The following is a 22,247-nucleotide window of genomic DNA, read 5'->3' as shown; positions in this document are numbered from 1 at the left end:
GAGAGAGTGGTTCAATTCCCCATGCCCAAAACAAAAAAACAAAAACAAAAACAAAACAAAACAAGAACAACAAAAAAAAAAGAACAAAACAGGAGAAATACCCTATTCCTCCCTTGTGGGCAAAACAGACCATTGTATCACCCTCCAGTTGTTAACAATCACCCTAGGAGTTGGTGTTTGAATTAACAATGGAAGAAGGGTAAGCAAGAGTGAGAGAATGATACAAATAAAACAATGACAGACTTGAGAAACATGGCTCTTTGAAGAAGATCTGAAGCAAAAAAGTGAAGTCCAGAGGGCAGGAGCCAGATTATGCAAGGCTTGTGAAGTTTGTATTTTATTATCCTGAAGGCAATCATGGGAAACTAGTAAAGAACTCTAAGAAGGAAAATGACGTGATCAAATTTGAGTTTTAGAAATGGATCTCAGATTGGAGGATGCAAAATTAGACAAGGAAACGCTTTGAGGGGCTACTGCAGCTGTCTCAAGGATAAATGAAAACGTCTTTAACCAAGGTGGTGCCAGAAGAGATGGAGAGAAGTAAACAGTGCCAGGTACGTTTGAGAACTGAAATCCAACAGGGCTGGTGACAGAATTAGCCCTATTCCAAACAAAAAGAGCCCCTAGAGGAGAAAAAAAAATCACTCCTGAACCCACCAAGAGTCCCCTTTCCCTTAACTCTCGATTCAATATATGCAGATAGCTATGGGACGAGGGGCGGGGCAGGCGCCCACAAAAAATCCGGGAACCTTCATTTAATGTAGGCGGACATCAGCGTAGAGTACAACGGAGATAACAGGTACTTCCGGTTACTCCGGAAGTGAAGGCGTCACAGGCTCTTAAGTTCCTCCCTCGGAGGCCAGCCAGAGTGACAGTATGGCCGGCGGCGCGGCGCGGCTGGTGCTACTAGCCGCAGCAGCCGCGCTAGCAAGCGGCTCTCAGGGCGACCGCGAGCCGGTGTACCGCGACTGCGTGCTTCGGTGCGAGGAGCGGAACTGCTCGGGGGGCGCACTGAGGCACTTCCGCTCCCGCCAGCCAATCTACATGATTCTGGCAGGTAAGCCCCACCCACAATAAGCCCCGCCCATTTGGCTGTGGCCCCGCCCATAACGCCCTAGTTGTTCTGCGATCTTTGACCCTTAGTTTCCCCTTCTGGTCTCTTGTGTGATTGGCTTCAGGGTTATGGGGGTCTCATCAGCTGTCTGACTTTCCCACAAGCTTTTACTTTACGTTTACTAAGTCAGACCCGTTATTTATTAAGTACTAACTGCATACAAGGCCCTGAATGACACAGTAATCAGACCAAAGTCTTTTAATCTTTGGAGCTTTCAGTCCTTGGGGACATTAGCCTTCCCAAACAGAGAAGGTCCTAAAGGACCTTTAAATTAAGCATTAGATGTATTTGGGAGAGGAAAGAAGGAATTCTGGCTCTGAGGGGGTGGGGAAGGGATTATCTGGGAATATTTTGTGGAAGAGGGTCTTCCAGATATTTACATTAAATTTACACCCATGACTGTATTGGGCAAGGAACCAACAAACTACATGTGACAGATGTCACAATAGGTCAGTTAACTTTCACCACAACCCTTTGAAATAGTTTCTCTAATCCTAGATGTGGAAGTTAAATACCCAGCCTGAGGTCATATGGGTGGTAAACAGTTTCCAGTTCTGACTTATTTGACCACAAGCCTGTCTTCTTTTCTACGCCTTTCTATTCTAGACAGAGGGAATAGAGAAAGTGAGTGTCCTGGGAAGACCTGGGCAGCAGCTTGGATTACCCAGGGAGCAAGGAGCATGAAAAGGAGTAGTGGCAGTAAAGATGGAAAGATGGTTTAGGACCTCAGGTCAGGGTGAAGGATTTGGGTTTATTTTCATAGCAGGGACAAGACAGCAAGGACTCCTCCCTGGCAAATAAAAGTAAATCCCTTGTTGAGGTAGGTCAGATATAAACCCAATTCTCCATAGATAAGGCCATCAGATGCCAAGATCTCCATCTTGGACAAAAGGAGATGAAATATCTCTATTTGCTCACTGCATACCCAACCCTAGATTACAGTTACATATATACACATCCCTGGCCCTTGTGTCCTCTGTCTCTCTTCTCTCCAACTGGGAAGCTATAATTTTGGAATTTCTTCTGGTTATCTCCAACCTGCAGGCCCTCTTGGCCTGCATTTGTGCTTGGACTCCATTCACACCTCCTCTACACCTCCCTGGGCTGGAGAGTACACAAACCAAATTTGTCTGTTTCAGGTTGGACTTGTCATGACGACTGTAAGTATGAATGTATGTGGGTCACTGTTGACATGTACCTCCAGTATGGTCACAGAGTGCCTCAGTTCCATGGCAAGGTGAGTTGGAGGGTCAGGGAAGGATATGGCAATTATATGGTGGGAGTAAAATGCTCTGAAGTTGGCCAACACTGTCTAAGCTATTTGAGGTATGGGTGACAGATTATGTATTTAAGGCAGGTACCTGTTCTCAGAATCTGTTTGTTTTCATAGCATCTGATGGGACCAATGTGTCTTGCTTCTGAATATTGAGTAACAAGACCTGAGAAGCTTTGGAGCCTCCAACTTCTTGAGGTGCCCATCTTGCTTCAGGGATAAATTCCTTACCCCACTATGACATGTTTCTCCAATACATATCTGGATCAATAGTAATATCCCTCAGATTGCCCAGTGAGGCGATTTTTTTCTGGTGTCTTTTGATCCAGTATTATCTCATTCTAACTTGTTGAGGTTAACAGAAATTATTCTCCCCAATTTGCCACAGAGTAAGGTGATACTCAGAGCACTGGGTCAGTAGCAGAGGAGGGATTGGGAACTTTTTCTGGATAGTAGGTCTGTACTGTTTCCGCCATGCCATAAGTCATCCCACTGGTATCCCCGGAGATGGGGCTGACAGAGTTGGGCATGTTGTCCAGGATAGGGGATCCTATCCTTAGCCAGGGACTGGAGAGAAGAATTGACCTGGAGAGAATCAGAGGCTTTGACTAAAATTCAGAACTAAGACCTATAGATGCAGCGTGTCAAGAAAAGATTGATTGAAACTAGGTACAGTAGTACTTACATAATCCCAGTGACTCAGGAGGCTGAATCAGGAGAATTGCACATACAAGGCTAGCCTTGGCAACTTAGTGAGAACCTGTCTCCAAAGTACCACTGAGGTTGTGCTCTGTGGTAAGTGCCCATGGGTTCAATCTAGAGTACCAAAAGGGAAAAAGAAAAAAGACTGAGGATGTAGATCAGTAGTAGAGCACATGTCTAGAATGCTTGAGGTCCTGAATTCCATCCCCAGAGCCCTCCCCCAAATAAAAAAGATTGGGTTGCCTGCCCCTCAGGTCCCCTCCTTCTGCTCCTTTTTCAGTGGCCTTTCTCCCGGTTCCTGTTCTTCCAAGAGCCAGCTTCTGCCCTGGCCTCTTTCTTCAATGGCTTGGCCAGTCTGATGATGCTCTGCCGCTACCGCACTTCCGTGCCAGCCTCCTCTCCTATGTACCACACCTGTGTGGCCTTCGCCTGGGTAGGTAACCTGGCGGGATGCCTGCTGCACACTTCATCTAGGAAGGAGGAACTCTGAGATTCCCACTGACACCTGACAGGGCTTCCGCCCAGCCAGCTTCTCCTCTGTTTCCAGGGCTGAAGTTGCAACTATGGCGGGGGTGGGGGTCAGCCCTAGTGAGAAAGACGGGAAGGTGCTGAGTCAAGCTTTACCTTTTTAGAACAGTCTAGAAGGCTGTTTGGAAAGGAAGGAAGAAAGAAACATTTTTCTTGTCCTCAGAAGAAGCCACTAAAAGACCCAGTAGGGCAGTTTATGAGCACAGAAGAGAGACGGGCAGCAGGGAGAAGGCTGGGACCATGGGCTTTGCAGAGGTCCACTCTGGGAAACTTAGAGTGATCCCAGTTCCAGCCCAGGTTGTAGGCAGTAGCAGCTATAGCACTCTTTCTGGAGCTCACCCTGGTCTTAGTATATCCCAGGGTGTGTACCATCCAAATACAGAAGGGCTCTCAGCCTCATGGTGAGGCTACTCTTTGAAGAATCAGTATCCAGGGCCTGGAACTGTGTGAAAAAAATGGACTAAAGCACAGATGTGAACTGTGACAACCTGGGTGTGGGGTCAAAAGTAAGATATTACAGTGATTGTCTCTAGATCAGAGCCTCCCTGCTAGACCTTAAGGAAAAAGTTCTCACTCACCTTCATGCCATCAAAGCCACCACTCATTCACATATATAGCATGTACTATGTATGTGCCAGGCACTTTGTTGGGTGCTGGGGATCCAAAAGTATATTTAAAAAGATAGGTTCCTGCCCTATGGTACTAATCACACAATCATACAATTGAATTTAAAAGTACAGCGATGAAAAGGTGCAGTGGAAGCTGGGCACAGTGGTGCATGCCTAGAAACCCAGCTACCAGGGAGGCAGAGGCAGGAGCATCAAAAGTTCAAGGCCTACTGGGCAATTTAGCAAGACCTTGTCTCAAAACTAAAAGTAAGCTGAGTACAGTGACGCATACCTGTAATCCCAGCAGCTTGGGAGGCTGAGGCAGGGGTTTCGCGAGTTCAAAGCCAGCCTCAGCAATTTATCGAGGCACTAAGCAACTCAGTGAGACCCTATCTCTTAATAAAATACAAAATAGACCTGGGGATATGGCTCAGTGGTTGAGTGCCCTTGAGTTCAATCCTCGGTACCACCACTCCCAAGAAAAAGAGCTGTAGGGTATGTGAAAGGGGCAGGACCAGCACAGAGCAGTCAGAAGGCTTCCCTGAGGAAGGGAATGGGAGGAAAGATGGGAACGATGAGTGGAAGTTACTAGGTAAATTTGAGCAGAAGAGGGCTGGGGGTGTTGCTCAGCGGTAGAGCACTTGCCTAGCATGTAGAGGCACTGGGTTCGATCCTCAGCACCACATAAAAATAAATAAATAAAATAAAGGACTAGCAACAGCTACAAAAATTTTTTTTGGGGGGTACTGGGGATTGAACTCAGTGGCACCCAACTATGGAGCCACATCCCCAGCCCTATTTTGTATTTTATTTAGAGACAGGGTCTCACTGAGTTCCTTAGTGCCTTTGCTCTTGCTGAGGCTGGCTTTGATCCTCCTGCCTCAGTTTCCCCAGCCAGTTGGAAATACAGATGTGTGTTATTGCGCCCGGCAAAAGAATATTTAAAAAAAATTTGAACAGAAGACAGAATGTGCATAGACAGGAGAGAATGAGGATCAATGCAGGGCCTGAAAGACCAGAAGACCTAATGTTCAGGCAGTTAGGAGGCATCTGGTATAAGACAGGTATGCAGGTGGGCAGTGGCCAAGCCAGCCCCTGGAGAGCCTAACACTTTAGATCTCAACTCTCAAAGTGTCAGGAAGCACCAAGGGATTTTCTTTCATTCATTCATTCATTCATTCATTCATTCATTCATTCATTCAATTTTTGTGTTAGAGATTGAACTAAAGAGTTTACCACTGAGATATACCTCCAGCCCTTTTTTATTTTTGTTTTTATTTTGAGCCAACGTCTCTCCAAATTCCTGGAGCTGGCCTCACACTGTGATCCTCCTGCCTTAGCCTCCAAAGTCTCTGGCATTGCAGATGTGCTCCACCATGCTTGGCTTGCTAAGGGATTTTGAGTGAGGGTGGGGAGAGAAATGATCTCAGAATAGCTTTGTCCTTTGGAAACCTTGTTTTGTCTACTGTGTGGAGGACAGATTGGAGGGTGAGGTAGATGCTGGGGGCCAGTGGGAACATTAGCACATGCTCCGTCACTGGACTAGAGGGGTGTTCTGGTCTTAGGCGTTAAGAAGTACATTTTATTTTATTTTTAAAAAAATTTTTTTTGAGAAGTACATTTTAGCTATATTTTGGAGGTGACATTAAAACGTTTTTGTGGGGGTTAGCAGGGATTGAACTCAGGGGCACTCGACCACTGAGCCACATCCCTGTCTATTTTGTATTTTATTAGAGACAGCGTCTCACTGAGTTGCTTAGAGCCTCGCTAAATTGCTGAGGCTGGCTTTGAACTGGCGATCCTCCTGCCTTTGCCTCCCCAGCCACTGGGATTTCAGGCATGCACCACCACGGCCAGCTAAGACTTTTTTTTTTTTTTTTTTTTTGTAGTTATAGTTAGACACAATACCTTTACTTTATTTATTTATATGTGGTGCTGAGGATCCAACCCAGGACTTTGCACGTTTGAGGCGAGCATCTACCACTGAGCCATAACCCCAGCCCCGGCTAAGACTTTTTAAAATTTTATTTAACAAACACATATATAGCTCTTACTGTATGCTAGGCACCATTCTAACCATTTTATAAATATTAACCTTGTTCATCCCATAACAGAATTAAAAGGTGTAGATGATAATCTTATCCCCAGTTTACAGATGAGGGAAGCGAGGGCTGCAGAGGGCAAGGAGCCAGCACTGGGTCATGAGCCAGGGCGGAGTCCAGCGTCTCCTCCAGAGTCCACACTCTCACCTTCTTGGCCGTGGATAAGCCTGGCAGGGCTTAGACACAGACACTTGGTGGGAGAGGATAGGATGCAGGCATTCCCAGCATTCCTAGCTAGGGGCTCGGGAATGACACATGGGACCTACGAGGAAGCTTGGGTTGGTCAGCTTGGTTGCAGTGTGACTGAGGGAAGAGGAACAGAGGGAAGGAGTGAGGTTGACCCTCTGCTTTAGTGACTGAAGCTGCTGAGTATGGGTAAGGCCAAAAAGGGGAATGAGACAGTGAGAAGAGAAGGAGTCTAGGGCGGAGACCTGAGAGCCCAAAACTCGATGGCTGGATAGAGGAGGATGAACCAGCAAGTGGAGACAGGGGTGGCCAGAGGAGAGGCAGAAAACTTGGAGATTATGGGATTGGGGAGCCCCAGGACAGGTCAAGAAGGAAAGAGTAGTGTGCTCTCCTGAATGATGCTGGACAGACAGGTGAGAACTGAGGGTCTGGTGGCCCGAGGACCTGAGGATAGTGTGGGCATGCTGAAAAGTCCAGGCTGAGCCCAAGACCTAGGAGATGGGCACACAGGAGGCTGTTAAACTTCTGGGAGATCCTGGGCCTCCCTTTTACTTCCTTTTCAACAAATATTAATAACAATCATTAAGGATCGTAGAACACAAGCCCTGTTCCGTAAACACTTCACACACATCTCCTCCTGTGATCCTTGTAGTGCACACTTGAGCTCTGAGTAACTCTCAGAGGTGGGAAAGTTGTGCCTGAGTGAGAGCGACCAAGTCAGTGGCAATGAGTAGCCTCCAGCACTGTCTGACTCCAGGGCCTGAGGGCTCAGCATGGCTGCCGGCATGTCCTGTGAGGAATGTTGGTTGAGCACTGGTCAACGTGGGCAGAGGCAGGAATTCGCACTTGTGGGGCTGAAGCCCCTGCCCCAGGGAGCCGAGCATAGTGTGAGTACAGATCCAGCCATCCCTGGTGGCAGGACACAGGCTGAACCCAGGAGCCAGAGATCCCATCCTCTGGTTGGTGCCAGGGAAGCCCAGGGAGGGGGTGAGGTGTCATTGGGAATTTGCAAGCCTGGTAGGCCTTAGACACAGACACATTGGGGGAGAGGAGATAGGATTCAGGCATTTCCAGAATTCCTAGCTAGGGGCTCAGGAATGACACATGGGACCTAGAGGCAAGCTTGGATTGGTCAGCTTGGCTGCAGTGTGGCTGTGGGAAGAGGAACAGAGGGAGATGAAATGGAGCAGAGAGGGCCAAATGCCAGGTGGGGGTAGAGCTTCTGCTTTAGGCAGGGGCTTGGCACACATGGTTTTGGGCATGGGTGAGATAGAGCCACCACTTCCTGTGTAGGCCTGTCACAGGGAAGGGAATTTGGTCTTGGCCAGGAAAGTAGGAAAGTGAGGAGGTTACACCTGTCCCCTTTCCCTTGGGATTCTTCAGGGACACTGCTTGTCTGGGCTCACTGCCTGTATCTCCTCTTTGCCTCCTTCTCTCTTAGAGAACGTGGGACAGCTGTGCCTGAACACTTGGAGCAGTGCTCAAAGCCTACATGATAGGGCCTCAGGTCTGAGGGATCCTCAGAAGGTCCCAGCCCTTGGCTGCCTAAAATGTGCCAGAAACCACTAGTCACGTCACAACTCTGGTCTTGATCTCCTTGTTTCTTGGGTCTTTTGTCTCAGTGGTATCAGCAGCTCAGCTTCCATCTTAGCAAGGGATCACCCCTCCCAAGGATACCCTGCAGTCCATTGTGACCAAGGACACTTAGAAAAGGACCCCAGGGACGTTGAGGTGGGAGACGGTACCCTACAGAATATGGGATTCTGAGTTTGGGGTCCTTCTCATGCCACCCCCAGGCCCTCAGGGGGCACATCCTCAGAGCCCGTACCACTTTGATGATCTAGTTGGATTTTACATGTGATCTTGAGCCTGTGTGTGTTTCTGCAGGAGGGAGGGATCCCAAGCCATTCAGAGGGTGTGACAATGGACTTTGTCCTTGGCTGGGTCTTCTGGAGTGAGTGGGGCCCCTGATTTCTGTTGGTTGCAGGTGGGAAGGCCCCTCACCTACTCCAGGTTAGTCTTGCAGGAGAGGTGTCTCGGCCTTTTTCTCTGGGAGACGAGGAAACTCTTGTGCCAAAGCTGTATCAGGCAGCCCCTGGGCTGGGGCTGTAGCTCAGTGGCAGTGAGCTTGCCTACCACGTGTGAAGCCCTGGGTTCGATCCCCAGCACAATAAATAAATAAATAAATAGATAGATAGATAGCATTATGTCCATCTACAACTAAAAAAAATAAATATTTTTTTAAAAAACATAAGGCAGCCACTGCATTCCCCTGTAGGCTTGGGCTTGGGCTGGGCAGCAGCTGGGCAGAGCTAAGGAGCCCACCGAAGCTCTGTACACTGTGGCCCTTGGACTTCACAGAGCAGGGGGCCCTGGCTCTTTGCCAAAATTAGAAGGGTAAACCAATTTTTCATCCCTTCATCTAGTGGGGAAAAGCCCCCATGTACAAGAGTGAAACGAAGAATGGCAGGGAATCCAGTCTGTCTCTGTAGGATGATTTGTGGAGGTAGGCGCTGATTATATCATCCCTGTTGAGGAAACGATGAGAAAAGATAGGCTGAGGATATAGCAAAATGATGGTAGACTTCAGGAAGGACTTCCTGACCATCAGATAAGTCAGTGGTAACAGAAAATCAAGGAATTCTTTGGAAAAAGCCTCTATCTCTCAGGAGTGAGCTGGGACAGGCTTGTCTTGCCTGAGGCATGGAGCGAGACACTGTAGCCTCGGTGGTGGGGGCAGTAGGCATCATATTTAACATTCTACCTCCCCCACTTCTGAGACACAGAGCTATTTAAAGACTCACTTGTCCCCACCACTACGGTGTCAATGACAGCCCCTAGCACTGGGGCTTAGCACTGGGGTCGAATTCCTGACAGATCTGGCTCACTTGGCATCCAACCAGTTTCACGGCTGTGATATTTTTGTCTCAATTTTCTTATTTTCCAACAGACTGAAACAGCCTCCTGCTCCCCCCACCAGCTTTTCCTGTCCCCCTCATCCCCACCCACACTGGCTCCCTGCCCCTGGCTGCCTCCTTTTCTCAGTGTTTGCACAGAGTTCTTAGTGCCTTGGGCCCAGCCATCACCCTCCTGGCCAGTTACACTGTCTGCCCCCTCCCATCCCACTAGGGCCTGGCTGAGAAGCCTGGGAGTAGTGGTATATTTGTATCTTGAGACTGTCCCTTCCTTCCACATCCATCTGTCCCCTTTGCTTGTGTCTTGATTACAAACTCTGAAGAGAAACAGGATCTGTTAGGTCCATACTGGTGGGATTGTGGCTCAGGAGCAGGGAGCAAGGGGCTCTTCTCATAGCTGAGACATCTACAGTCTGGGATCCATGGGCCTACTTCTGCCCCATAGTCTAACCTTGAATTTTGTGACCCTTGAGGAAAGGAGAATGGGGATGCATGGTGGGGGTCTGCCTGTACGTGATGCAGGACAGGGACATTTATGGAATCCCCGCTGTAGGCCAGCAGTGATAGTAGTGGCCCTTTCTGGAGTGGCTGCTCCGTGCCAGGCCTTTGTGACATCATCCTCACAGCCCTCCTGTGGAGGAAGTGCTGTTTCTAACCCCATTTTCTAGGTGAACAAATAGCTGAAGCTCAGTTACTTGTCCAAGAACACATAGGTAAGCTGGGCAGGAGGCACACACCTGTCCTCCCAGCTCCTAGGGAAGCTGAAGCAGGAGGATCGCTTGAGCCCAGGAGTTCGAGGCCAGTCTGGGCAACATAGTGAGTCCCTATCCCAAAAAACAAAATCCAACAAAACAAAAGAAAACACAGTTGTTTAGGGGCTGGAGCAGTACTTGAGCTCAGGGTCTGTCTCATTGTAAAGACTCTGTACTTTTCTGTCTCCGGCCTGCACCTGTGGGGGTGGGCTAGCAGCAGGGGAGACCAGTTTCTCAGCCTAGACCACCTTAGCCTGGTGGGAGATTGAGAGGCAGACTTGTTCTCGGTGGCCTTTGGGCTATGGGAGAGCTGTGAGAGTTCCATGCTGGCCCACCGGTAAAGAAAATAGCAACTAAGGCTTTAAACCCCATCCTGGACACCATGCTGCATGCTGTGTTTGTACAGGTGCTCACTCAATCCTGATCTACACTGATATTATTCCCATTTTACAGATGAGACAACTGAGGCACAGCAAGGCTAAATAACTTGCCTAAGGACACACAGGAAATGCAGAGCCAGGATTTGAACCCTGGCAGTCTGGCTCTAGGGGCTGCATTGTTAATGACACAACTTCCCAAGTCTGAGGGAAGGGTCAGAAGAGGAGCCCCATATGGGACACTCCCAGGGGAAAAGGGCCATCTCAGGGGTGCAGAGTCCAAGCTTCAGGTGGGTCTCTGTAAGTGGAAGGCACCCTGGGGAGGCAGGTGGACAAGGGACCCAGCAGCCCTGCCCTGTGTGGAGCTGAAGCTTGGCCAATGCACTTCCACCCCTGCTTTCAGTGTTCCAACCGCCACTTAGCTCAGTCCTCTTGTCACCTCCCCCTTCCTGTTGTGGGTGACAAGGAGGCCTGGCTGGCTGCCAGTCCTAGCTGTCTTCCCCTCCTCCTCCCCACACTGGTTCCAGGGACACTGTCCTTTCTAAGGATGTCCCTGTGTCTGGTCTGCCTGACTGCCTAGGCCTTATGTCCAGCCCAGGGCCTGCTCCTCTCCCCACGTTGACCATACACCCCACAGACTCTGGGGGAGTGTCCAAAGAAGCCACCAGGGATAGACTCACTTCCTAGCTCCAGACTGTGCCTCCATGTTGTCCCTGGGGAGGAGCTTCGAGGCTGGTGGAAGGGGCAGAATGGCCTTCCCTCAGGGCAGGAAGGCTCTGAAGACCACTCAAGCCAGCTGGTGACAAGTCCCAGGGGAGATCTTGGGCCTGGGGGAGAGGAATGGGAGTTGCCTTGGGCCTCTGCAGCCTGGCAGCATGAGGGTGCCTGACTGGCTTTGCCACTGAACCCTGCCCTGCCTCCCCCTGGGTCCCCCCCCACCCTCCTCCACTCCCCAGGCCTGTCAGGCCCCACAGAGAGGCTTCTTCCCTTGCTCCCTCTGCCCTCTGCCTGGCCAGTTGTCCTGGCACCTAAGTGCGCAGCCTTTTCCATGTCCGGCAGGCCGGGCCCACCCTGGACACCCCTCCCCAGCTCCGGGGCAGGCCAGGCCTGGCCCCTGCTCTTTCTTCCTGGGACTGTCTGTCCCTGGCTTCCCTGCTGCTATTTGTAGCTTCTCCTCAGCCCACCCCTCCCCGAAGAAAGTACCAGCACCACCTCCCAGAAGACCTGGGGCCCATTTACAGGATGATTCTTACTCTCTCAATGCATTTAATTTCCAGGAAGAAGGCCTCAGATATTCCCCTGGACCCTGCCCACTGCAGCCCCTTCATTCCTGCCCTGCTCCGCCCAGGTCTTAAGAGCAGCTCTGGTCTGGCAAGTCAGGCCGGCCCAGCCAGGAGGAAGCTGGGCTAGGCTGCCACTGGAGTCCTGGTCCTAGGACTGGGCCCAGTGGGATCTGCTGGATCTCCCTGCCTTGCTTGCTTTTGGGGCACGCCCCAAGCTGGCTCAAGCCTTTTCCACCCCACCCACCTCATTCCCGCCCCCAGAGGCTGAGGTCACCAGCTCCCCTGGGCCCGGGTGGGGCTGTCATCACCTGGCAGTTAGGGGAGGAGGTGAGGCCCCTGGGGCCTGTTGTCTTAGTGATTGAGTAACCAAGGATCTTGGCTCTGCCAGAACTGGTTCCCAGGCCAGGCTAGAACACGCGGAGGCTGCAGCCCCCCAACCCCTCCTCCATGGCCTTAGGGGCTGGGGATGATGGGGAGTTGACCTGAGGGGAATGGGCCGGGCCTGGATGGGGGATACAAGTTTGTTTTTCCAGGGGCATGGGAAAGCACATTTCTTGCCCCCAAAGCCCCTTCCTAAAGATGAGGTGGAGAGGGACCCTGGGGTCTCCCCAACCTTGGGGAAACATGTTCACTGGCCCTTCCGTCCTCAGGTGTCCCTCAATGCTTGGTTCTGGTCCACAGTCTTCCACACCAGGGACACCGACCTCACAGAGGTGAGAGCCCCCATTTCCCTCTCCTGCATGGGACTGTCCCCGAGAGCCCGGGGGGGGGGGGTGGCAGAGCAGGGCTCGGGAGTGCAGCTGCCCTCGGCTGGGCATTCTAGAACACACTCGAGCTTCCCAGCCTGGCGAGGTAGGTCTGATGGTTAGCTCTAACCATGAGGCAGCTGAGCCTTGGGACGCGAAATCTTTTGCTCAGGGCCACCTGGTGAGTGAGGGGCTGCAGTCAGGGTAGAGCGCACAGCTAACAGACCCAGGCACTGGGCGTCGATGGTAGGTTCTCCTGCCCCACAGCCTGGCAGAGCCCGCTGCTGAGCAGCACACTGTAGGCTGTGAGCACAAGGGTCAGTCTGTCACCTCCGCAGTGAAACAGCAATAGGCAGAAGGAGCGGGAGAAGAGACCCCTCTGGCTGCAAGGTCAGGCCCTGTCCCCTCCCTTCCTCCACTCACAGTGGCTCATCTGGGCCACAAAGCTGTTCAGTCTCCAGCAGCACTCATGGGCTCCCCTTGTCCTCAGAAAATGGACTACTTCTGTGCCTCCACTGTCATCCTCCACTCAGTCTACCTGTGCTGCGTCAGGTATGCCTGTATTGGTGGCTGCAGGGACAGACTCAGGACCGGGGTCAAAAAGGGGGGTGCTGCCCCAGGGCTGCCTTCTTTGGTCCCCCACACATCCCTGCTGTCCTGGATGGGGGTTCTACAGAGGACTGGGTGCCCTGGCTCCTCACAGGGAGCTGCAGCACTTGGCCAAGGCCCCGGGGGTGGGGTGGGTGGAGTTCTGCCCCAGCGGCCTGTTTTGGTAGGGGAAAGGGCAGTAGCTTTAGTGAACTCACTGATGTTGGGGGAGGAGAACTTCAGGGAGGGCTGCTCTGGTCATGGGCCACCTGTCACCACCTAAGCAGCTCTGGGTGGTGGGCAGGACCGTGGGGTTGCAGTACCCAGCCGTGGCCAGAGCCTTCCGGGCCTTCCTGCTGCTGCTGCTGACCACACATGTCTCCTACTTGAGCCTCGTGCACTTTGACTATGGCTACAACCTGGCGGCTAACGTGGCTTTTGGTGAGACAGAACTGAGGCGTTGGGTTGGGCCATCTGCAGGACTTTGGGGTGGGCATGGTGGGTGGCCCTTCTCTCTTCAGAAAAGAGAAGGTTCTGGAGAGAGACTTGCAGGGAGGAAGGGGGAGAATTTGAAGTGGGAGAGAGGGGAGTCTGGGAGGAGTGTCTGAGGATGGTCCCAGGGTCAGAGAGCACGGGAGGGGTGGCCTGAGGGAGAGGCCCAGAGAGTGAGCCTGTCCTGCCTGTGGCACCCAGGTCTGGTGAATGTGGTGTGGTGGCTGACCTGGTGCCTACGGAACCACCGGAGGCTGCCGCATGTGCGCAAGTGCGTGGTGGTGGTCTTGCTGCTGCAGGGGCTGTCCCTGCTGGAGCTGCTCGACTTCCCACCCTTCTTCTGGGTCCTGGACGCCCATGCCATCTGGCACATCAGCACCATTCCTGTTCATATCCTCTTTTTCAGGTTGGTGCCATCCCTTGCCCGGTGTTTGCCTTCCTTGTGCCCAGTCCCTTGACAGGTCCTAGAAGAGACTTGGGACCCCATGTACCCTCTCACCCCTTCCCGCTTGCCTGCGCTCACCCCCCTTGCCCAGGGAGCTTTAGAGCTGGGTTCTTTAGTGGGCTCCTCCCTTGGCCCGCAGCTTCCTGGAAGACGACAGCCTGTACCTGCTGAAGGAATCAGAAGCCAAGTTCAAGCTGGCCTGAAGACACTTGGAGTCGTCTGGTCTTTTCCTGCTGGCTTCTCCTTCCCCCTCCCACCTTCAGATGATTTGTTTTCTCCTTTTAGTTTTTTGAACTTGGACATGAGGAGTGTGGGCCCAGAATCATGTAGCTGCCCACCCTTTGCTGGCCCTCACAGGGCTTGGAGCCTGCCCTAGGGATGGCCTCATACCTATCATCTGGGGTCACAGAATGGGCAGCCCCTCTGGTTCCTAAAGCTGAACTGGGGTAGAACTGTGTTCTGAGTTCCACTGAGAGAGAGGAAGGCCCTTAGGGATCCAATGGGGTCCCCTTCTATTATTGGCACCCTGCTTTGGGGCACCACTAGGTGGTGCTAGAGGCCTGCTCTTTGGCTACCCGGTTTTAAGGCCAGTCTTAAGTACCAGGAGGGATGCAGAGGGACTAACCTGCTGGGATTGGGACTGGGGTGGGGTTTCACCCTGACTTTTGCCCCAGCCAGGCTCCCAGGAGACCTCACCACACATCCCTCTGAGCCAGGACACCAGAGGGCCCAGGACAAGAATCTGATGCTGTTCTGGTTGGGAGCTTATGTGTGAATGTATAGGAGAGCATGGGCAGGCCAAGTACAGAGGTGACTGGGTAGCGAGCGTGGCTCTGCGTGTGTGTAAGAGACAGCATGCCTGTGCACAAGCTACTGCACTCGGGCCTGAGTGTGTAGTATAGAGTGTTTGTGCCTGTTCGAGGGCAGCTAGGTATGTGTGGGTTTGGGGAATATGCATAGATTGAGTGTGAGTGTGCTTGTGGGTGTGTCTGAGATGAGTGTAAATGCGAGTGAACGTGCCATGCAGTGCTGGGAATTGGGAGCAGGATGGGAATCAAGTCACCATCACCAATCACCAGCTCTGCCCAAGGCCTCAGCCAGGATGTGTACATGCTCTGAGTGGAGTCTGGGGGTCCAGGCTGTATGCCTGCCTGTCCAGTGCCCCCTTTGCCATTCCCCTCCAAACCTCACAGGGCCCCCTCATAATTTAAGATCAGTACTAGCTCCTGGAGGCCGAGTGAAGAAGGAAAATGGGGATCCTGGGCCTTCTTCAGTCTCCCTGTTTCCTCACCTAGCATGTTTGGCCTTTCCTCCCCAGTTCCCTGCTCTAGCCCTTTGCCACAGCCTGGACTTTGGTGTGTGTGGGGGGGTTGCACTGTGAATTCTAGGGACAAGGGAAGAGAACTGTGGCCGAGTCTGGTTTCTGCTATCCCCAGAGGCACTCACTATTCCAGGGTGACCCCAGGGAAGGCAGGAACCACACTATGCTTGTGTCCTTATAAAGGTGACCCCTAGCAACTGCCAGCAGCCCTGGCACTCCCTTGCCCCACAAGGATAGGGTATGTGGCTTCAGAAACTTTCCATCCTGAAGGCAGTCTGCAATTGAAGCCAGAATACTGTTGTTTTGCTCTATCTCTGCTCCCCAGCATAGGGAGCTATGCTAAGACTCTAATCTCAGAAACTTAGGTGGCCCATGTGAGGTTCTTTTGATACTAAAAACTATTTGAAGGCAGGATGGTAGTGAGGATGATGCTTAATAAACCAGTTCCCCTCACCCTCCCTTTTTCAGTTCATTTGTGTACATAGGGTAGACTGGAAGGAAGGAAGAGCTGGCTGGAGGCAGTAGACAGAGGTGGGATCTCTACCTAGGCATTGGGGGTGGGAATGGTAGGGACCAGATGCAGAGCTGGGCAGGGTTCAAGTCCATCCTGGGGGAGGGAGCTGGCACTGTTTTTTTCTTTCTCACATCCCAGGCCTGGATTGTAATACTCGCCATTCACACCCAGCACCCTGGCAATGTTGTCTCCCTGCTTTTCAGCTTTGGGTCTGCAGGCTCCACTACTGCTTGTTACTTAACCTGTCTGAGATTCACCTGGAAATAGGCTAACAGGGTCCAACACTGAATGCAATGACTGAATGACATGACAGATACAAGAGCCTGGCATACAACAGGTACCAAATGAGCTCCCCTGAGCTAGGCCTTCCCTAGTTTAGGAAGAATGAGTAGTACAGAAAGCTACCTTCATGGAAACTTCTGGAAAAGAAGAAAGGCTAGGGTTGATGCCTCCCATACCCCTATACTCAAAAGAGAACTCTGCACCCTTGTTGCTTCCCAAGAAAGTCACAGATGGTACTGACACTTGACTTCAGGGAATGATTTCTTTATTAGGTGCCACACAAGTAATAAGGGAATCTGGTAGGTGAGGACCACAGGGCATTGGGCACACTGGACGCTCACACCTCCACCCCCACCTTCTTCTGGGCCCAGGCAAAGAAGATGCCCTTGACATCATCCACGCCTGTCCGGAGGTGGGTAGGCATGATGTAGGTGCGAAGGTCCCGTACCTCATAGCCACTGAGCACCAGGGCCTCCCTCACCTCCTCCTCACGCACAGGCACCACTGCCAGCCTGGCCTTCCCAGCCAGGTACCATGACTCCTCTAGGGCCCCAATGAGGAGGAGGTGTCCCCCAGGCCTGAGCAGAGTGGTGATGTGGTCCAGGGCCCGCTGAAAGCTGGAAAGGTCTGGACTCACAGCTTCCAGGCAGAAGGCAGAGACTAGGGCATCAGCAGGCAGAGGCACCAGGCTGGCAATGCCCAGGGGCTGGGGTTGGTGCACATCAATGGGCAGGACCCGCTTCACTCTGGCTCGTAGCTGGCGCTCCTTCTCCTGCCAGGACTCACTGTGCAGGGGGCACAAGCAAGGCTCAGGACTACCCCATTCAGTCTCTGCTGTTCCCCTCCAGCCACTCCATGGGAAGGCCTGCCCCCACCTCCAGCCCTTACCCCTTTCCCTCAATGAGGCAGACATGCTGGCTGTACACGCTCCAGTTGAAAGCCCCTGGCTCCTCGCGCAGCCAGAGCCCCAGCTCTTGGCGGTTGACCTCCAGGAAATCTGTCATGGTAATGTCTTCAAAGTGGGCGCAGGCACTGAGCAGCTGATATATGGTAGGTCCTGAACCAATATCAATGAGGGTGCGGCCAGCCACCTCACCTGGGAGGGCAGTAGAGGAAAAGGGTCTTGTGCCAGGTCTGCCCAGGCACCATAAGGCAGGCATCCTCTGCCTTAGACAACCCTGTCTCACCTGCTTCTCCCTCCCTCTCCTGAGCTCTTCCACCTGGATAAGAGGGTCTCTCTGGAAGATGCATTGCCTCTGCAGTTAGACTGAACAGGGCTGTCCTGGGTCCAAGCACTCACTGATTTACCTTGGAAAAGGAACTTGGCTTCTTTGAGACTCAGGTTCCACATCTAGAAACCTACATCCCCAGTGAGGATTACCAGGGACAATCCTGAGACAGGTGGCTTTTCTCTCCCTCTTCAATGACTTCTTCCTCCTTTTTTTTTTTTTTTTTTTCTTATCAGTACCAGGGATTGAACCCAGGGGTGCTTAACCACTGAGCAACATCTCCGGCCTTTTTTACAAAAATATTTAGAGACAGGGTCTGCTAAACTGCTGAGGCTGACTTTGAACTTGCCATCCTTTTGCCTCAGCCTCCAGGCACTGGAATTACAGACCTGCACCAGGCATTTTCTCCATTTTTTTTCCTCCCCTGTATCTGCCTTCATCTCAGTCTCTCCTGCATTCCCCAACTAACTCTGAATTCGGAGCATTTTCACCCACCCCGCACCTTCTCTTTCCACCTCTCTTCTCTCCTGTAGCGCTGCTCTTTCTCTTCTCTCTGCACTTGTTAAAAAATTAAAATAAAGGACGGGTTCTCACTGTGTCCTCTAGTACTCCTTGGCTTAAGGGTTTCTCTGCCTCAGAATCCCCAGTAATTGGGACCACAGGCAGGGCCACCGCGCATTAGGCCCTCTTTCTCTTCTTGTACCTATTACCTATCTCAGTTTCTTGGTCCCTATTTGGTTGGTTCCCTTCCTCCCTCTCTTCCCTTTCCCTTTCTTGATGACAGGTCCCCAGGACTCCAGTGTCCCGGGTGCTTCAGTGTCCTGGTACTCACCTGTGGCGAAGGTTTGCGCCAAGCAGCGCAGCTTCCAAGGCCCGACGCCGTCCGGGCTACTCAGGTCCCCTCGAGGGGGAGTATAGTTGTTGCGCAGGTAGGCTCCGGGCTCGAAGCGCTGGTAGGCCGAGGCGACCGCAGCCCGGCCGGGATCCCAGTCGGTACCTGCCGTGTGGCTCCGGTCTGCTTGGCTCATACTGCTGGTTTGAATTACCCAAAGTTTGAATTATGCCCCTTTCCCCAGTCCCCACTGCCCGCCTTGTCCCCCGTCGGTCTGGAGGCCCCTTTATCTAGCCCCGGACCCCCGCCCGACCCCTCCACTGCGGGGGCGGGGGCTGAGCGATGAGCAGCCCCGGGCCATGCGCGCCCGGTGGTGGCCACCCCATCCATCTCAGTTAGTGTCGAAGCAGCAGACACGCCGGTGGTGTGGGGGCGACCGCTGGAACATCAGTTCCTGCCCCACCCTTGCTCCACACTTGTTCCCGCAGCCCTCCACCCTTGGCCTCACCTGCCCGGGTCCCAGTTCCAGTCCTGCACCCTACCTCGACTCCTGACCCCCTGTCCCACAGCCGCGTCTCCTCTCTTCACCAGCTCCAGCTCCCTGCAGCCATTCACCCCTTTGCCTGGCATCCCATCCCTTCTTTTTTCTTTTTCTTTTCTTTTTTTTTTCTTTTTTTTTTTTTTTTTTTTTTTGGTGCTGGGGATTGAACCCAGGGCCTTGTACAGGTGGGTCAAGCACTCTGCCAACTGAGCTACATCCCCAGTCCCCATCCCTTTTTTCTAAGGTTTGGAATTGCTCCTGCCCCCAATCCCCACCTCTAGGAAGGTCTCAGACTCCTACCTGGCTCCCCTTCCTCTAGGACACCCCTTCTAACCCCCACCCTTTCCTTATTAATGTCACCCTGACTCCCATCCCTCCTCCAGCCACTATCCCATCTCTGTTCTCCAGTGCCCCTCCCCACCTCTAGAAAGGACTGTCCGTTCCAGTCTCTGCCTCGGTTGCCCGGGGCCCCAGAGTCAGGTTCTGCCCTTCCCGTCCGATGGCAGCAGCGATAGGGGAAGCGAGCGGGATAATGAACTTAGCAGGCGAAATAATGGGCCCCAGGGATCCGAGCTCCTTATCTGGGGGCTAAGGACAAAAGGTTCGGGATGTTCCCGCTGCTTCCCGGGACAGAGAACACAGGTCAGTGCAGTGACACGTGGAGCATTCTTCGAGCCACCTGGCCACTAGGGGGCGCAGCCCACGTGTTCAATTTCCTGTGGGTCTGGGGTCTTGGACCCCTCTTCCAGCCCATACTCTAGCTCCTTCTGGGACTCTGGCCAAGCCAGGCCTGAAAGTCCTACTTGGTGCCCCAGGTATCCAGCCCGCAAGATGCTACAGTCTTCCCTCCTACCCCCCAAGTGAGAAGCCAGTTCCACTCTCCATGTGCATGGTCTTTCTGAAACTGGACTTCTCTGGATCAGAAAGGTGCACCTCTACCCAGGGTAGGCTAGTGGTCTCTGCCAAGATCAGCCTCTGGCCTCCCTTGATCCAGGCCTCCTCTGGGCTCTCTTCTTGTCCCAAGGGGGAAACCTCCTTGTTGGGTCAGACAGCTAGGCTGGGATATGAGTCATCATGACAGCTGCAGGGGTCATAGACAGGAACCTGACCCCTGTAACCCCTCCCATAAAACCCATTCAGGTCAGGGAGGGTGGCACACCTGACCCCAGGCAGGATTGATTCTGTCTGGATTTGCAGCTGAGTGGCCTTGAGGTCACTGACCCCATCCACACTCTGAGGCACAGCCAAGGACAGTCCTGGTGCTAGCCTCCTCCATGTTCGCCTCGAGATATCATTTAAACAAACCCTGATGCCAGCTGGCATGCTGGGCACTGCCCAGTGCCAGGGACTGAATTCGGAAGCCAGGACTGGGCAGTGGAGTTAGGGCACAGGAAGGGGACTGGACAGACGGCAACTCTGTTTACAGTTCTGCCCTGTACCCCACCCCCAAGCATGGGGTGTACCCACAGGCTTTACCATATTTAGTTCAGAGGTACAGCCTGGTCCCAGAAGTGCTGGGGGCATGAGGGGGACATCGATGGACTGGCCCCCACAACCACAGGAAAGAGATGAGACTGGAACATGGTTGAGCATTTATTGCAGCGCTAACAGAGGGTGCTGGGGGCCCCGCCCTGCCTCTGCCCTCTTCACGTTCCCCTCCCTCCAGTCTTCTCCGTCTTCATCCCAGAGCATTCCGCTCACACTTGTCCTAGTCCTCCTCCAAAGCTGAAACCTGGACCCGGGTCACTGCTCCCAGGGACCTCTTGCCTTCACCAGCATCCCTTATCCCTTTTCCTGGTGCTGAGGGTGCTAGACTGTGCTGGCGCCCAGCTCTCCAACCTTAGTGCCCACTGTCTTTGCTCCCCTCCCTTTGGGAACTCAGGGGACCCAGGCATCCAGGCCTCTGGCTCCCTCTTCCCATAGCCCCCAACTCTGGGCAAACTACAAAGCATCCATGGCCAGCAGCTCCCCTCCACAGTCCTAGCCAGGAAGGGCCCAGCCCAGGGTAGGCACAGTGGAGTCTGAGTCACAGTCCCTCTCAGCCTCTCTGTGCTTCCTGGGACATGGAGCGGGACAGGGTACGACGAAGGGTCCCAGGCTTGCTGACGGGCACCACAGGGGGCAGCTGCTTGGTGATCTCGGCCACATCCTGGCGCTCCAGGCACTGGCCACCCAGGGCCGTCTCCAGTGCCAGCAGCTCCCGCAGCTGCACGGGAGTTTCCTCGCGCTCCTCCTTGGCAGCCCCCACCTTGGTGGGTGTGAAGATGGGCAGGGGTAGCACCCGCTGGTAGGGCAGCTGGTACTCTTGCAGCCCGCGGCCCAGGATGCCCATACGCATCACCAGCCAGGGGGAGCGCTGCACCAGTGCCTGGCACTGCCCCTGCCGATGGTAGGTCTCATGCCGCTGCGTATCCTCCTCATGCAGGGAGCAACTGGAAGCAGAGGGGAGGGGCAGTGAGCTCCTGCAAGCTGCTGTCTTTCAGTCACACAGGCTGTGTAGGGGGCTCCCTGGGGCTGCCAGGACCCGGGCAGGAGGGGCGATTCCACTCTGCTCTTCCCAGTAGGCACTCTTCTTGCCCCACCCCCAGAAATTTCAGGGGTTTGTGCTCTGGCCTCATAGGACTTGGGGAGGAGGCTTTGGGACACAGAGGCAGGACTCCCAGCGGACCCACACTCACCCCTCCTCGGGCCGTGTGGACAGAGTCAGATCCTTCCACTCAGCCCAGAAGGCCTCTCGGCGCTCTCGGTTCTCCTCGGACACCTGGCAGCACAGCTCTGAAGTGGCCATGATCACTTCTTGCTCCCTACGCTCTGCTCCGCACCTCCCACGTCCTTTAAATAGTCTCCTTCTCCCCTTCTCTGGGGGCTATTTTTGGCCCCTCTGGCGTCAGATGCTATAAGCAGAGCCAAGGCTCACTGGTGGGGGGGGGGCTCTGAGTCTAGGATAGGGGTTGGGGCTTTTGGACTCTGGCTGCCCCCAGGTCAGAGGTTAGTTTCTGAAGGGAACAAGGTGCTCTGGTGGGCGCAGGGGTCTTCAGATCAGCACCGCCAAGCATCTGACACTCTGCAGACACTGTCTCAAACCAGGCACGTGCCCAGCCTCGTGCTACCTTGGCATTGCCCTCTGCCCCGCCTGTTCCCCTTGCCCAGGGAGGACAGCACTTGTCTGTAAACAGAGCAGGAGAGAGCAGGGACTGATGCCCCTCGCTCTGTTCCAAGACTGCCAGGTCCCCCCACCCCCACTTTCTCCTCTCCTGGGCTCAAGGGCACATCCTCAGCTGGGCCCCCTGGACCGGGAGGGACAGTGCACCAAAGTTCTGGTTCCCAACCACCATATATTATCAGCAAGGGGAGTGGATGCCACCCCCACACCTGGAGTCCTGCAGCATGGACCTCTGTCAGGGTTTTCCTTCCTTG

The 22,247-nt window shown here is 53.4% G+C and overlaps 3 protein-coding genes across 4 annotated transcripts; 1 reads left to right on the top strand and 2 right to left on the bottom strand.

Annotated features, from left to right (window-relative positions):
- Nucleotides 1-868: 868 nt before the first annotated feature.
- Nucleotides 869-16,378, top strand: Pgap3 (post-GPI attachment to proteins phospholipase 3). 2 transcript variants are annotated; one of them, XM_026386850.2, is made up of 8 exons: nt 869-1,057; nt 2,254-2,351; nt 3,370-3,522; nt 12,491-12,553; nt 13,077-13,138; nt 13,479-13,615; nt 13,868-14,072; nt 14,251-16,378. In XM_026386850.2, the coding sequence occupies exons 1-8, from the start codon at nt 877-879 to the stop codon at nt 14,312-14,314; spliced, it is 963 nt and encodes a 320-aa protein (XP_026242635.2). In that variant the 5' UTR covers nt 869-876; the 3' UTR covers nt 14,315-16,378. The 2 variants fall into 2 exon arrangements, with proteins under 2 accessions (XP_026242635.2, XP_026242636.2); XM_026386851.2 differs by lacking the exons at nt 12,491-12,553; nt 13,077-13,138; nt 13,479-13,615; nt 13,868-14,072; nt 14,251-16,378 and adding an exon at nt 10,634-10,756.
- A 10-nt stretch (nt 16,379-16,388) lies between these two features.
- Nucleotides 16,389-19,469, bottom strand: Pnmt (phenylethanolamine N-methyltransferase). The gene is made up of 4 exons (XM_026386852.2): nt 19,252-19,469; nt 18,290-18,486; nt 17,117-17,324; nt 16,389-17,013 (listed from the first exon to the last, which is right to left on the bottom strand). The coding sequence occupies exons 2-4, from the start codon at nt 18,483-18,485 to the stop codon at nt 16,566-16,568; spliced, it is 852 nt and encodes a 283-aa protein (XP_026242637.2). The 5' UTR covers nt 18,486; nt 19,252-19,469; the 3' UTR covers nt 16,389-16,565.
- Nucleotides 19,470-20,410: 941 nt separating this feature from the next.
- Nucleotides 20,411-21,660, bottom strand: Tcap (titin-cap). The gene is made up of 2 exons (XM_026386870.2): nt 21,509-21,660; nt 20,411-21,262 (listed from the first exon to the last, which is right to left on the bottom strand). The coding sequence occupies exons 1-2, from the start codon at nt 21,616-21,618 to the stop codon at nt 20,869-20,871; spliced, it is 504 nt and encodes a 167-aa protein (XP_026242655.1). The 5' UTR covers nt 21,619-21,660; the 3' UTR covers nt 20,411-20,868.
- Nucleotides 21,661-22,247: the final 587 nt, after the last annotated feature.

This window comes from Urocitellus parryii, chromosome 7 (assembly GCF_045843805.1).
Source record: "Urocitellus parryii isolate mUroPar1 chromosome 7, mUroPar1.hap1, whole genome shotgun sequence".
Lineage (NCBI taxonomy): Eukaryota > Metazoa > Chordata > Mammalia > Rodentia > Sciuridae > Urocitellus > Urocitellus parryii.
This window is presented reverse-complemented; position numbering and strand designations above follow the sequence as displayed.